At 45.8% G+C, this 16,716-nt stretch overlaps 2 protein-coding genes across 4 annotated transcripts in view; one reads left to right on the top strand and one right to left on the bottom strand.

Moving 5' to 3' along the window:
- LOC117648176 overlaps positions 1 to 16,716 on the bottom strand; it is a 45,677-nt gene that overhangs the window by 26,257 nt on the left and 2,704 nt on the right. The window lies entirely within an intron of this gene.
- LOC117648168 lies at positions 304 to 12,078 on the top strand. Its single transcript, XM_034390441.1, has 9 exons — positions 304 to 431; positions 969 to 1,100; positions 1,742 to 1,803; positions 2,555 to 2,880; positions 3,261 to 3,485; positions 4,271 to 4,596; positions 5,644 to 5,733; positions 10,414 to 10,760; positions 11,016 to 12,078. Exons 2-9 carry the CDS (start codon positions 969 to 971, stop codon positions 11,341 to 11,343), a joined length of 1,836 nt encoding a protein of 611 aa, XP_034246332.1. The 5' UTR covers positions 304 to 431; the 3' UTR covers positions 11,344 to 12,078.

Genomic DNA, 16,716 nt, shown 5'->3' with positions numbered 1-16,716 from the left:
CATTAAAACATGTGTTGCATCCATTTCCATGTTTTGGCGTCCCATTTTTGTTCCGGGACCTCCAACTAATTTCCAAGACCACTGTTTTCAGGTCTTCCAGCAGGGTTGTGGAAACCCTGTGGATATTTGTGCCCTTACCTCTCCATACAGTGCTTTTGTCCAACTACGCATTGCCGTGAACGAACGGTATGGAGACTCAGATAAAGAGTGCAACTTCTGCATACATACTATCTTATCTTCGCCGATACGATACTGATATCACGCATCGCTTCGGCCGTCGCGTTGGGGCTTCACGTAGTTTCGCAGTGTGGTGACTCCGACTGGGCTGATGACAAGTCGTCCGTTCGATTTTAGTTTTTGATCGTCTCGTCAGTTCTTCAAAACTCGCCGAGTTTTGACTGTTGCTGGGTCGTCCATCAGAACTAACCACGGTATGTTTTAAGCCTAGAGCCGACGCAGCGCCATTGCTTTTTCTTAGCCAGCTTATGAAATTCCAGTGAATGCATCAACCGCAGACCCAGTGCGGTGGAACCGGCTTCAGATTTTTTCCCCGCGGCATGATCACTCATTTCAGGAACGTGACATCACATGAATGCGACAGACTGTCACGTTCTTTTGAGCATTGTATCACATTGGTTAACCAATGTAAATTTAAATTTAAAGAAAATTAGCTAATCCATAGCGGAGTTATATTTAATGCGACACAACGCTCAAAAGAAACGTGATATATTGTCACATCCGTTTTCAACGTGATATCACGTCCCTGGAATGACAGTGAAGTCATGATGTTCCATTGGATTTAGTTTTCCACGCCTAGAATTGCTCTCCGAACGAGCAATCCATTGGTGGGGTCACACGTTCGGTTCGAGTCCCATTTAGCGACTCTGGAGCTCGAAACGCGTCTGGACTTTTGGCCGCCTCCACCGGTCTTCTGGCCCACTGTAGACCGTCTGTGTCTTTGGCTGCAGATGATTTGCAGCGTGTGCATGGAGCAGTTCGACTCCGCCGAGCGCCGCCCGAAGGTGCTTCCCTGCGGACACTCGTACTGCCTGAAATGCCTCATTCAGTTGCCCAGCAAAAAGTGCCCTGTCGACAGCAAGGTAAAGGACTTCTGTCCGGACTGTACACTGGAAAAATCTGTAAATAATTTGTGCCTCTGTACCCAAAACTCAACTTCTCCGTAGGACTTACACACTATAAACTCTTGTGGACTTTTTTCATGCATAACGATGCACTTTTTATGCATTATTATGCCTAAAAAAGCCGACAAGAATTTAGTTTGTTCTCCGTGCGCCTCAATGCTTTGCTACGGGCAAGCGGAGAACACGGAGGGTAGTATTGACAAGAGGATACGTAGTTTTTTTTACAGTGTACATGAAACAGCCATCGCTGTAAAATCAGAATTATCTTGAAACCCAGACACAGTAATTCAAACTGCAATACCTACCGTCTTTATTAAAATTAAAAGTTCGGCAGTACTGGCTACTCGATTTTCGGAACCAATGGATACATGATTTTAAAATCAATGCACACTAAATTACTTTGTACTTTTTTGTCCATAACCTTTGCACTTAATTGAGCATGCGTTTTGATATGCTCATTTCCGTGCTTCATTACGCACGAATTCGTGTATTTCAAAACGCATGCTCAATTTTGTGCGAAGCTTATGCACAAAAAGTACAAAGTAATTTCCTGTGTGTCCACAAGCTGAGGCCAGGTTTTTTTTTTCATTTATTTGTAGGCCTTCAATCTTCCGCCGGAGAAGTTATTGGATAACTACAGTCTTCTCGCTGAAAGTAACAAGTAAGCCCTTACGGTTTTCTCCCGTGCTGTCACTCGCCTATCTTTATTTTCCCTATCGTTTTGTAGAACTTACCTGGCCAGGTACATTTGTTTCGAGTAACGAGCAAATCCTTGCACAACGCTATCGCTACACTCTCAGACTTCAATTGACTTTTGATCTTTTGTTAAAGAGTATTTTAAACAGCAATAAAAAGTACTATTTCCTCAATATCTATGTAATATTTTGTTCGTTATATTGACTTAAAGTCAGTTTGCTATTGACAAAGAGTCAGTACGCAATTGAACCAAAAATGGCAATTTAGTCTTTATAGTGAACGATATTGTACATGGTTACAAAGGAAATACTACATATTATTGCTGCTTAAAAAACTACGTAAGCAAAGGATAAAAAGTCAATGCTGGAGAGAAAAAAGTCAATACGAGTCTTCGAGTGTAGCGCATCTGCGCACTTCGTCCACTGTGACGCACAGTGGGCCAGAAGACCTTTGGAGGCGGTAAAAATCCCAGACGCGTTTTGAGCTGTGGAGTCGCTCAATAGGACTCGAACCGAACGTGTGACCCCACCAACGGATTGCTCTTCGAACGGGGAATCCATTAGTTGGCTTACACGTTCGGTTCGGGTCCTACTTGGTGACTCTGGAGCTCAAAAGGTTTGGCCGCCTGCGGCGGTCTTCCGGCCCATACTGCGTCACGTCACCGTCAAAAAACTTCGAGCAAAAACTTGAGGGGGAAATTAATTGATTGCCTTCAGGCCGGCTGAGAAAGCCGACCCCCGCTTCTGGTGCCTGAGCTGCAAGAAGGCCGCGACGGCGGACTGCATCGACGACCACCCCGTGTGCAGCCTCAAGAAGGCCCGCGCCAAGGACGCGGCGCTGCTGCTGGGGTCGCTGCAGCGCGGCGAGGCGGCCCTGGACGAGCTGCGCGACACACTAGAACACGTGGCGCGGGAACTGCAGGACAGCCGCGACCGGCTGCAGCAGGACAAGGCGGGCCTGGCCGCAGCCAGGGCGCGCCTGCAGGACGCGCAGGTGGCGGACGAAGCCGTCTGGGAGCAGGCCAAGGCCGCAGCGCGGGAAGGTGCGGGCTGCACAGTGGGCGGAGACGGTCAAAAGTCCTAACGCGTTTTGAGCTCCAGAGTCGCTAAATGGGACTCGAACCGATCATGTGACCCCGCCAATGGATTCCTGGCTCGGAAAGCAATCCATTGGTGGGGTCACACGTTCGGCTCGAGTCCCATTTAGCGACTCGGGAGCTCAAGATGCGTCGAGAATTTTGGCCGCCTCCACCGGTCTTCTGGCCCGTTGTGCTCTGCTAATCCAAGGAGTGTACACCCCTAATTTTTCTTCTGAGAAATGCCGCGCAGTCGTAATCCTAGGCTATTCGTCGAATAACAGTGTATGCGCTGTACCGAGTGTCCTCTACCGACAATGTGAATTTTCGTGCTTGGTTGTTGCCAGGCCTGTCCCGGACCCCTGTCCGGCTGCTGGACGACCTGGCCGACCCCGTCGCCACGTGTAGCCTTACGGTGCAGCGGGGCGCTGACGGTGGCGTGGCGTGGCGCGGCGAGGTTGGGCTGGCGGACGACGCAGCGGCCAGGCTGCTGCTGTGCCGGATGGCGCTCAACGGAGGGCTGCAGCAAGAGCAACAGCAAGAGCACGAAGAGGGGCAAGAGCGACCTGCCGGTGAGTCTCGGCGAAGGGGAAACAACACTGATAAAAAAATGGTCGTAAAATTACGAATTACTCGGACAGAAATTTTCCCTGAGTAAATTCGTAATTTTACGAACAATTTAACGATGAGTTTTTCATCAAATTTATGAATGATTCGTTATGTTACGAGTAATTTGTAGAATGTTATGAGTGTTTCGTAAAATGAATTGACAAGTGCTTCGTTTATTTAACTTTACGAATAATTCGTAAAAAATTTACAAGATATTCGTTATAGTACGAGTTTTTCGTAATTTTACGAATGTTTCGTCACTTTTCGTATGAATTATTCATGACAGAAATTTTCCCTGAACATATTCGTAATTTTACGATAAATGTAGCGGTGAATAATTCGTTATTTTACGAAAAACTCGTAAATTTTCGCAGCTTTTTGGCTGTTTTTGACTGTTTTTATAAGAGTTTTACGAACAATTCCTAAAAAGTGTTTTACGAGAGGTTTGTATGTTGATTCTTACGAGGTTTTCGTCAGATTTACGAAGTATTCGTTGCGAAATTTGTCGTAGAATTACGAAAACTTTTTTCAGTGAACTTCAAAATATTTGCACACACCGATTCCCTATTTTCAAGATCCAGTTGACCAATCAGGATCTTGAAAAAAGGGGGTTGACCAAGAAATTTTGTTTTATTCTTGATTCGCGTAGATCTTGATGAGACCTTTTCAACGAATGGTCGGAACCTAGGTCTAAAATGCTCGCACCCTTTCTTTCTTTTGACGGCGTCTCAATTTTCTTTTGTCGCAGCCCGACTCTTGCCGGAGCGCTGCAACGAGGGAGAGAATGTGCTGACCCTAGAAGACATGAAGGCCAGGATGGTTGAAGGCGCCAGGGTGGAGCGGGGCAGGGATTGGCCAGAAGGACGCTATGAGGACGGAAAGCCGCCTGGGCCCGGCACCGTCATTCCGGCCATTAGTAGTGGTAACAGTGGTTGGGTATCTGTGAAGTGGGACCGCACCGGCGTCACAAGCTCACACCCCATGGGAGAGTACCAGAAGACCCCGACCCAACGTGGCTATGATCCTGTTACTATTACGGAGTACCAGCTCCATCTTCTGGCGCCCGCTCCGTTGGTGAGAAAACAAAACCCCGGTCAGGCCTAGAGCCCTACTGCTAGTGCGGCCGCTGAAGCAGGTGACGCTAGCGGCGCAAGCTTAAGCACATTCAAACGAACGTGACACAATGCTCAAACGATAATATTTTGTCTTATTGTATCTTTATTGTGTGTGGGCTTAATTGAGAGTTTCGAGAATGGCATTGAGTCCAAACCACCCAAATTTTGAAGCTCTATAGGGTAAGGTTACCAAACATGGATAACTTTTTAGAAATGTCCTTATTTCGGCTCAAACAAGCGATGACCCAAATTGTCTTTGATACGCTCCAAGTTGACCACAAAGACAACCTCCTCTCAAGAATTGAACATTTTATAACAAATACTTTGAAATTTACAGGGCTTTGAAATCCATATTTGGGTCTGACCCAAACATGGATTCCCCCCCCCCCCCCCTCGCGTTTTGACAGGGGCGTTCCGATAACTTCCGGTCGTCTATTTGAAAGGGTACACTCTGAAGGTGCCACGAAAAAATTTTGAGACATTTCTGATGAATCGTCTGTAATAACGATTTGAATTTTGACTTCTAACCTAACCTGACCTGAAGCCAGGCAGTTTTCGGACCCTATTTTAGAGGCACTTTTTCATTTGCATATTGTAAGGGTAACGGTAAGATTGATCAGCTCCCCCGCGCGTGATTCTTGTAGTCAAATGTGTAGACCAAATGAAAACTTTGAAAAAGTTAAATTGGTTGATTGGTTTGGTGGTACGGGCTCGCTTACAAAAATGATCCATGATTGGTACCCCGATCCATGTTCGGCACTTTACCCTATCTGTGTCAAATGCTTTTCGAACAATGGCTTGTAGCTCTCATTATCTTGAATATGCCCGTAGCCGCTGAGACGAGATGGGGCGTGAGACAAAATGTCACGCTCCTTTGAGCTAATTTATGGCTGATTTACATCCAAATGAACGTGACACAATGTTCAAACGAGCGTGACATTTTGCCTCGCTCTTTTCAGCGTGATGTCGCGCTCTTGGAATGAAAGTGCGACTTTATATTTTGTAGAAATCGCATCTGGGAACAACCTCTACCTTTGGTGCCGTGTCCACAAGCACCGTCATGGCCCAGGTGTTAACGAATGGTATACTCAAAACGGTAAGTTGCTCTACCGTCGATCAGTGGTGTGACGATATTGTTTCTAGCTCATGGAGACAGTGACTCTGAGAGATGCAGGTGTTGCAAGCTGCACTTTGACAAAAATCTACGTACGGTAAATCCCGCCAATTTTCATACCAGCCTGGACTATGGAATTCACTGAATTTTGGGGTGTGCAGCGTTCCTAGTGTCGTCCGCGCAATTTACTCTGAGAAAAAATGACGTAAGTCCTGGATAATTTTTTTTGCCAAACTTTACCGTACTTCAAAAAACAGTATCCACCGTACAGTCTACAGTTTTTACCGTACTTGTTTTACAAAATATTCCGTAGTCTTTTAACAGTAGTTACCGCCCTTACCAAACCGAAATCATCCGAAACTGGCCGAGGACACATCCAAAGCTGTCCAACTGGCCCAGGACAGCCCGTTTTCTGTCCGGGACTCGACTTTTCAAGTCCGAATCCGGGGACTGGCGAAGCGGACTGCCCGATTATTTGCCGACGTCTGTCGGAGCGTCCGAATCTGTCCGACGGTCTGTCCGATACAGTCCGGATGCAGGGGTGACCGCCTGAAAGCCTTGGGTTGGGACCGGCCGGGATACAGTCAATCTTGTTAGGGCAAGTTCGAACTTTTGAACACGTTGCAGTGCCTGATAGCGGCGAGTCGAGCGGTATTCTCTATCCTGGGTAGGCCTTCTCTTGTTTGCCTCAGATTCCTAGAATTTTAAGCGAATAATTCCGAAGGGATTGTTTGCCTCGCGGGAAAGCCCCCGCCGCCGCCGCACGCGGGTCGCGCGGGGGGACGGGTTACCTCGGGTTACCCCGGCGGGACGCCTCTAACCCGCCCATACCTGCGCAGATGCACAGGTCACACAGTGTCATCAGAAAGCACGCTGTATTAGAACACACACTTATTTTGCCAAAAAAAAAGCAGCGTCAAACTGTAACATGCAGGGCGGCGTGTTAAAATATTACTCGTTCAACACGGCAATGACCTAAATCTGTTAATGCTTAACAGCAAAGAAATTTCCCATGAATTATATATTTTTTTCACATAGTGAGTACGACTAAAGCTGCTCAAATTTTACCAGATCTAATTTAAAATATGTGAGCCACTATGTCGAATCCCGCCATACAGGTGATTCAGACAAGAGGCGCGTCGAAAACCGCACCCTTCTAGCTTGCATAGCGCGCGTTGCGCTCGCCACAGAGAGGAGGAATGAGCGCTGCGCCGGTGAAGAGGCTCGCCTGCGGGCCCGGCCCTCATGTTTCAGGTTAGCGCAGTGGTCAGCGACGTCGACAACATGCAGCGAGGAAAGTCCAAAGGAGAGGGGCCCGGGAACGAATCCAGCCACAGTAGCCCCACCTCGGCAAACGCCAGTTTCATTTTTTTTTCGGACTCGTCTCGGACGGCCCGGAACGAGACCGACCAGCCCTGTCGGACTCCCCGAAATCCTTCTGATTGTGGTACTTTTCGACCGATTCCCGGCAAGTCCGGGAAAGATTTCGGAACTGTCCGGCGGGGACTGACGGACTGTCCTCCGGAAAATTTCGGATCGTCCGATCGGACCCATTTCGGAGCCTTCCCCGTTTTATAAGGGGTTCTTCCGTACAGTCCATGCCGTAGGAAAGACCAGATCTGGTCCCAACAAAGGCCGCTTCCAAGAATTGTCCACATCAGGATCTTGAAAAAAGGGGGTCGACCGACTGAACAATAATGGGTCCTATGAACAAAGACCGATGTCTTTTGGGTCGCTCGAACAAAGACCGATCTCCTTCGGGTCGCTCGAACAAAGACCGATCTCCATTTTGGCTATTTCTGCATTGGCCGCTTCTTTATCTTGTGGTTCTCTCAAAAGACATCGAACTTAAACAATATTTTGCAGGTTTTGTTCTTAACATATTGGGGAATGATTATCTAAAACCCATTTGTGTGGAATCAAAACGTAGAGATTGTTCTGGGACTTCAAAATGAACGCGTTGAGAGGTTAGGAAATGGAGATCGGTCTTTGTTCGAGCGACCCGAAGGAGATCGGACTTTGTTCGAGCGACCCAAAGGACATCGGTCTTTGTTCATAGGACCCATCTGCACCTTTCGATAGGTCTCGTCGAGACCTTTCCAACGAGTGGTCGGGAGGGGGGTCCAGGAGTCCGACTTCAGCAGTTTACGTACATCAGGATCTTGAAAAAAGAGGGTCAACCGACTGAAAAAAAATATAGCAGTTTTTGATAGGTAATAAAAGTACGGGATTCCCTGTAAAAAAAAAAGTACGGTGTTGCCTGTAAACAAAAGTACGGTATTGCCTGTAAAAAATGACGATATTGCCTGTTAAAAAAAGTACGGTGAAGTCTGGAGTAATCAGTACAGGATTTGCCGTGATCTTTTCTCGCAGTGAAGGGGCAAACAACTTCTTTAACACACTGTGATTTCAAATTCACGTTATTTCAAGGGGAACGTACACCAAATACACTGTGGAAAATAAGGGACATTTTCTCCGTTAATTTATGGCCAGAACTTTCCGTGATTTGAGACCCAGGATTTTCCGTGATTTCAGACACAGGATTTTCCGTGATTTCAGATCCAGGCTTTTTCCGTTGTTTGACACCCAGAGGTTTCCGTAGTTTGCACAGTGCGTTGAAAGGCCATGGCAGTAAAGGGCAGACTTTGTGAGAGAAGTTTCTAAACTTGGCCAAAGAAACATTAACTTACAGAAATGAATGCATTCGTCTTGTCAAAGTTAACAAAAAAAACTGTCATCCCACATCCTAAACACACGTTCGAAATGATGGGTTTGAGCTTCAAACATACCAAAGTTCCGTATCGATATGAGATACAATGATTTTTGGCACTATAGACATAAAAAGGTGAAAAATCAAATATGTGGAAATGGAAAACTGACGACGGGAATGGATTCGTCTCAACGAAATGAAAAGAAAGATACCCATATGTCATAGGTTTAGACTCGAAATGGCCGATCTACAGAATCCAATATGTCGATTTTAGCACGTATTTGCAACGCCTTTGAAAAAGGGGTGTCAAAATCGACGTATTGGATTCTGTAGATCGGCCATTTCGAGTCAAAACCTAAGACATATGGGTATGTTTCTTTCCATTTCGTTGAGACGAATCCATTCCCGTCGTCAGTTTTCCATATCCACATATTTGATTTTTCACCTTCTTATATCAACAGTGCCAAAAATCATCGTATCTCATACCGATACGGAACTTCGATACGTTTGAAGCTCAAACCCATCATTTCGAACGTGTGTTTAGGATGTGGGATGACAGTTTTTTTGTTAACTTTGACAAGACGAATGCATCCATTTCTGTAAGTTAATGTTTCTTTGGCCAAGTTTAGAAACTTCCCTCACAAAGTCTGCCCTTTACTGCCATGGCCTTTCAACGCACTGTGCAAACTACGGAAATCTCTGGGTGTCAAACAACGGAAAAAGCCTGGATCTGAAATCACGGAAAATCCTGTGTCTGAAATCACGGAAAATCCTGGGTCTCGAATCACGGAAAGTTCTGGCCATAAATTAACGGAGAAAATGTCCCTTTTTTTCCACAGTGTATTCAAGTTGTTTCCACCTCGGTTCTGCGCGCAGATTCGGAATTCCAACTCAATTTTGTGTAAATTTATCAATTTTCGTTCCCCTGGATCGAAACAAGAGAATCTGAGAGCTCTGAAGTGTAGAAATAATCAATTGGAACAAAAACAGACTTGAGAAAATCACTCAATTTTTTGATTGCTCACAGTTCTTGTACCTATAATAGACTAGCTCTTCAGACTTAACCTATATGAGAGTAACTGGTATATGAGGATCACCGCTCTGTTTTGGGCACTGCTGGTAGGCTCTGGTTTGCTCCCACAATCGAACGAAGACGCTGGGGGAAAAGTACAAGAAGAATGGCACATACAACAAGGCCTGGCTTGACTGCTCTTGTCATGCATGTCATGGCACATTGTGCTTTGTACAACAACCGTTGTACTTTGAGAGTACTATCTTTCCCTACAGATTAGGGTGGAGTGAAAATCTGGGATCGAAAAACTGATCACGGGCTAAGTACTTGAAGATATCCTAAGACTAACTGCAATGCCCAATTTGAACCATCGGACCCCCTTCCACCCCCCGGGGGGGATCCAAAGTAAGGTCTGTGAGGCCAAATCGACACTTTTTCACTCATAGCGGCTAAACCAGGCATCAATATCCAAGACGGCCGAAGTCATGGAGATGCGGAATTTAATTACGAAGAGAATGGTATATGATTGAAAACAGTACGACAACATCCTACGCTTGGCATAACGCGATTTATAGTGAAAAGCGACGGATTTTAAGCGAAAATATCCATTTTCTTAGACCCAGATCAGCCCACAGTGGTCCCAAATCATACCCTCCTGTATAATTCGACAAGACAAGAAGATTTTACTGTGAACATTTTTGTCGGGAACCTATAATTACTGCGATACGGCCTGCTCAAAGTGCGATTTTTGTTGAAATTTCGTCGCTTTTCACTTTAAATCGCGTTAGGCCAAGCGTAGGATGTTGTCCTACAGTTTTTAATCATACACCATTCTCTTCGTAATTAAATTCCGCATCTTCCTGACTTTGGCGGTCTTGGATACAAGGTAGGTGTACGCCAGACTGTGTCTTGAAACTGTCTTGAAACTGTCCCCGCGCAGGTGCGCGTCATCAACCTGGACTGCAGTGTATCTCCGTACTGGAACCAGAAGGTGCTGGAGCAGGTGGCTCCGCACCTGGAGGGCCTGCAGATGTCTTCGCCTCAGCAGCGGCACCTGGACGTCGTCCGGACGATGCCGTACCTGAAGGCCCTTTGCCTCAGCGGTGTCACCGGCGATCACCTGCAGCAGTTGAACCAGATTCCGATCCTGGAGTCCCTCTGCATCAAGGGCGTGACGGGTGACGCCCTGCAGGCGGCGAACCAGATGGCGTCGCTGCGCCGCCTGGAGCTGCACTGCCCGTTTGCCGCGCCCCTGCCCGTGGTGGCCTTCCCCGCCACTCCCGCTAAGTAAGGATGTTCGAATAGTTCCGTACCGAATCGAATTGAATCAGGGGTGAACACCCCTGACCCCCCCCCCCCCCTCTGTGTATCCGCGCCTGGCATTGTGTCACAGTCGTCGAAATGTGAACAAGCTGATTTTTGGCCGATTCACATCCGAATGAATGTGACACAATGTTCAAACGAACGTAACATTTTGTCACGTTCGTTTCACCGTGACGTTCCTGGAATGAGTGTCCTTAATTCGCACATCTCCACCGCCAGGCTGCAGTGGCTGCGCTGCGGCGTGTACCCGCTGGCCGCGGCGCTGGCCCTGGTGCGCGCGCACGCGGACTCGCTGCAAGAGCTGCAGCTGGTGGCGGCCTCCACGGAGCCCTACGGCTGCCCCGACCTGGCCGATGAGATCCGGCGGTGCGGACTCAAGCAGCTCATGCGGATGGTGCTGCTGAGGCAAACCGACGGAGGGGCTTTCTGTCGTCACGACAAGGACTCGTGCAGAGTTCAGAAGATTCAGCTGTGGGACATGTTTGTGGAAGCCAACTTGACTGCTGTGAAAGTGATATGCAGTGAATGTGACCGCGAGGAGTTCTAGAAATTGTGAACGCAGTAAAAGCTCTACGAAGAACCGCTTTGTAATACGAAGAAAATGAAGGCATTGTAAAATCTACGAAGAAATGTTGTCTTACGAAGCAAAATCCTTCGAACGAGGGGGCAAAAACTCTCGCAATCATGTGTATACGGCCCCCGAAATCACACGCGAATCATTGAGAATCACGCGAAATCAAGCAATCCGAAATCAAGCAATCCGAGATCAAGCAATCCGAGATCAACCAAAATCACTAAAATCGACCGAAATCAGGCAGGATCACACGAAACCAGGCAAAAACAGTCCGAAATCATTTCTTTCCGAACACAATTGCACACAATCACGCTCAACATCACCCTGGTGCGTCGCGAAATAAGGCAGGATCAGCCATGAAATCAATTAAAACCATCCGCAATTACACAGAATCACGCGCAATCAAGATAAAATTTTCAAATCGGACAAAATCACCCAAATTATTCAACATCACGTGCATTACGCGAATCATGCGAATCATTGCGTTTTCCGAATCATGTGTACACGAAAATCCCGAGTTTTTGCCCCCTCGAACACGAAGCATTTCTTTATAATACAAAGCAATTCTACAATGCCTTCATTTTCTTTGTAGTTACGATGCAAATGCTCCGTAACGAAGCAAATGGCTGTTAAGAGTGAAGTAGGATATCCCACGGCATTGTAACTGATCAAGGAGGATCACAATAAATCTTTGATTGTACAATCTGACTCAGAACATTATTTGACAATGAGATCGAACAAGAAGTGTGTTCTTTTTGTATCGTCACCCAGGTACTGGAGTCAAGGACTAGGGAAAAAAACTTCTGAAGAGAAGGAAACTAACATTTTATTCATCAATTCTAGTGTTAAGACATATATGGACAGAGTCTGAGAGCAAACAAAATAATCATGAGAAAGTCAACTTTGAACCTCTACACTTTCATCGATCTAGATGCCGTGTTGTGAATCTCGTTGTTCAAGTCACAGGGGTCAGTTTCAGAGTGTGAGAAAAACACGGTGTTCCCGTATTTTTTCCAGAAACCATCCGGGCAGCGAGGTTGGCACTCGTTGACACAGAAGGTGCAATCTTCTCTGTCAGGGAAGAGGTCTTTGAGGCAGTCACTGCACCAGCCATCCCTAACAACCGCGTGTAGTCTAGGGTTGCGCTTCAGCAAGGCAGTCAGCACTCCAGTGTGGAACCACTCATGGCTGCAGCCTCGGGACGAAAACAGCTGGAAACAGAAACAACCATAAAGTATACAAGATGAAACGCTGACAATGTCAACGACTGGGTTGGGATAAAAGTTAAAACTTTAGTGAATCGATGACTAATAGTAAAGGTCATCCTTCAGCAATATACAAATTTGAATATAATGCTTGCGCGTGCGTGCCAAGTTTAGTTAGTCAAAAGAATTGGGCTTGATACAATGGTGTCCGATACCACAGTAGCTACAAATTGTCACAGGAATATTATTTTTAAAATGTCTTGACGGATTTCAGATAAGGCTATCGAAAAACCATCATGAAGAGGTTTTTGTCAAACTCATCGAACCAGTAGCTAACATGTATAAAAACAATTCTAAAATATCCATTGTAATAAGTCAGCCCTCCGACTTTGTAGAGCAATCAAAATTCGACCATTACAGCCTATGAAGAGAGTAGTTCTCTTAGCTGTTAACGTTCCCAACGCGGTACGGTAGAACTGCGGAGTGACATAGCGCCTTCCTGTAAGCGGACAGACCCTACGCCTTTCTTACAGCGTAGATGAGCTACTGTCTTGATGCAGAAAAATTACAATGCATTTGTTTCGTATGGGTCAAAGTCAAAAGTACCATAGTTGTGCATAAAAAGTGAATAGTTGTGCATGAAAGTGCATAATCATGCATTTAGTTCACTGTAAAAAAAAATCCGTACTTTTGTACGGAAATGGTACAGAAAAATGTAGTACGGAGGTACGGAGAGAAGTACGGAACGTTCCGCACCTGCTCCATATGAACCCATGTAAATGGGTACGGAAAAAAAAGTACGGAACGTTCCGTAGTTGACAAGTACGGACGATCCAGGCAAATTATCGACCAGACCTGTTGCGTACTTTTTCCGTACTTTTTTCTCACAGTGAATTTTGAGCGCTGAGACGTAAAAATTAGTCAGACCCATGGGGGAACTGCCAGTAAAGTGGGTCTCTTACCACAAACTTGACGAGAGCCGGCAGCGCCTTGGGGTTGATGGCGTCCAGGAACTCTGCCGAGGGAGCGGCGCCCAGCGTGAGATGCCTCAGGTTCGCCAGTCGCGGCAGTATGGCCGCCAGGGAACGGAGGCGAAGCGGCGGGAAGTCTTTCTTCCTCATGCGATCCTTGCCGAAGTCGCCCGGGCAGAAGTCCAAAGCCAGGCACTGCAGTGTGGAAGGCGGTCGGAAGCCAAGAGTGCCGCCCACGGACAGCAACAGGTCCTCCAGCTCCGCCGGTTCCTCGTACTTGAACACTTCCAGCTTGAGGCGAGTGAGCTTCAGCGAGGCGACTCGCAGGAAGGCCATCGCACCGGCCCAGCGGCTGGCGACCTGCGGGAATAAAATTTGCAACGTGAGGAATTCGGGGACAAGTATGGAAGTAAAGGTCACAAACGCACTCTTTTCTTTCCTTGAAAATCTATTCTACACTGCAATAGAAAGTGTGGATAGTACAACAAAAGTACAACAAAAACTGTACATTAAAAGTACAACAGGGATTGTAGAAAGTACAACGAGAATTGTACAAACCACAACGAGGCCGGGACTGCCCAGCACTCGTCATGCCGGTTCCATTGTACTTTGTAAAACAATTGTTGTACTTGAAAAGTACACTAAATTCCTGATAAAAATTTTGCCAGAAATTTGTGTACTTTTGTTGTGGTTATTTCCTGCAGTGTATTCTAATCTATTTTGGAAATCTATTCTATTCGAAAGATCTTATCCAGGCGCTCCTATTCAAAGAATCTTTTCTGCAAAGCAAGCCAATTTCACCAAGTTCGATCATTTGAGGTAGTTACAAATCAAAATAATTTGGGATTGTAGTTACACAAACTTGAAGATGGAAGATCGAAGAAATTAATAGTGCGTGTAGAAAAATGTTCCGCTTACCCTCTTCTCCGTCCCAAATGATCAAACTTTAGGAAATTCGCGTCCGTTGCAGATAGGATTCTTTGAATAGGAGCGCCCAGATAAGATCTTTTGATTAGGACCCCTCGACAAGAGTGTGCTCAGACGAGTACACTCCCACAAGAGTGTGCTCAGATGAGTTTACTCGCGAACGAGTGTACTCAAATGAGTACACACGAGGGGGTAAACACTCGCGTAATACCCTGTACACAAAAACCGTGAATAACGCGTAATACACGTAATTGTAATATTATTTTTGGGCTAAATATGCCAAATTTTGGCATTTAAGTGCGGTAATACACGTGTAATGTCCCCGCAATACAGCGTAATACCGCGTAATACCGAGTACTCTGTACACGATTTCGTGGAGTGTTTAACCCCTCAAGTGCACACCTCTGCGCCCGGTAATATGAGCGGCTGAGGTGTGTACTCATTTGAGTCCACAGTGCACACTCTGTTCTTCCAAGTGTGAAGACTGAAAATCCCAAACCTCCACATTTCAAATGAGGAGGTTTCACAGAGGAGGCAGGCAGCTTACCATGGCGTGTTCCGCTAAGTCAACCAACAAGTGCACCGACGTTAGACTAGGGCATTGCTCGAGAGCCTCCATACCGTCCAGCATAGGACATGTTATCTTGCGCAGTCTGAAACAAATAAGGTAATTGAAGCCCGATGTGGTGCGGATCGTAAAACCAGATTTTCAAACCTCTGAAGTTCTGGCCTTTGTCAAGATTTGAATCACGCAAATCATGGTGTTACACTTTTGAAAATTTTCACAGTTATTACTTAAGCGCACTCTCGGCCTCTTATTGACTTTACGGTTAGTAACCAGGCACTATATAGCCTACAACAATAATACTTAGTATTTTCTTCTTAGATACGAACAATTTACTGCACAAAATTATATAGGAATTATTTTTTGTCTATAAGTACTAACAAAAATGCAGGAACAAAAGTCAAAAGTAAATATAACCATAGCACAAAAAACTAGAGGTACTATCGACAAAATGTCAATACCATGTACTAAAAGTCAATAGTCTGTCTGAGAGTGCAAAAATTCAGTTACATTATTTGATTGGAGTTAGTTTTTCCTGCAAACGGTTTTTTGTTTCTCCTTGAAAACAAAGAAAAGTGCACGCTTTAAACCTTGCGAAGTATTCCGAGCACACAAAATACAAACTAAATAAATTTGTTATACTAAGAAATAGTTCGTGAATTACAAAGTATTTACTTTGTAAGCTTGTGTATGCTCAAAATACTTAACAAGCTGCTTTGCTTTGCAAGGCCTCAAACAGTTTGAAACGTTTGCAGCGTAAGAGTTATCCCCTTCTTCCGCTTCATTGATTGTTTAGAACCAGTTGTGTGTCTACCTGGGGGCTGTGGCCAGCAAACCAGCGAGCTTCGGGTGGTGGCTCGCGCTTATTAGCCTCTCCAGCGTGGCCGAGTGATTGGTCACGAGCGGAAGGAGATGCTCTTCGGCCAACGCCAGCTGGTAGTACAAATCGAAGGAGAGATATCTGATCGATGGCTCCACTGGATCCAGGCTGCGGACGGCTGTCTGGGGTAGTTTCGGCACAGGTGAATCGCGGATCATGTACCCCTCCATCTCTAGCTTCAGCAAACCTGTAACATGGCGACGGACAGAAGTACAGCTCTTATCAAGGCAAAGGTCCGTGAAAACATGTACAACTGAGAGAGCATAGTAGGTTAGCACACTGAAAAAAAAAAGTGTGAACAGTAGAACAAAAGAACAACGGAAACTGTGAAGAAAAAGTAAAGAAAATTGGAAAACAACCCGTTTGTACAAAATGCAAGAGGCCTGACTTTACTGCCAATGTCCATGCCGGGTCCCTTTTTCTTTATTTTTTTGTTTCAAAAATTAAAACTTTTTGATTTTAAAAAAGTTTTTGGAACCAAGTTTTTGGTTTTTTTGCTTGGGCCAAAGGGGTTTTGGCCACTTAAAATTAGTTCGCCAATTCAAGGCAAAATCGAAAAATATGAGCCCGTTTTCCTTTGTCATAACAAAAAATGCTACCGGGACGGAAATTAGAATTTAAAATTAAACAAAGAATTTGGAAAAATTGTAATGGACCCGGGGTCTGGGGAGAATGGGTTTTTGTCCACCTTGGCCCATTAATTTAACTAAGGAGCAGTCTTGACTTTAACCACAACCCTTTTGGGACCACCCTTTAAAAAATTTTCTTTAGGACGTAACAAAAAACCCCCCATTCCAA

The sequence above is a fragment of the Thrips palmi genome, unplaced genomic scaffold (assembly GCF_012932325.1).
Source record: "Thrips palmi isolate BJ-2018 unplaced genomic scaffold, TpBJ-2018v1 HiC_scaffold_3, whole genome shotgun sequence".
NCBI lineage: Eukaryota > Metazoa > Arthropoda > Insecta > Thysanoptera > Thripidae > Thrips > Thrips palmi.
Note: the sequence above shows the minus strand (reverse complement) of the source record. Positions and strands in the feature narration are given on the sequence as shown.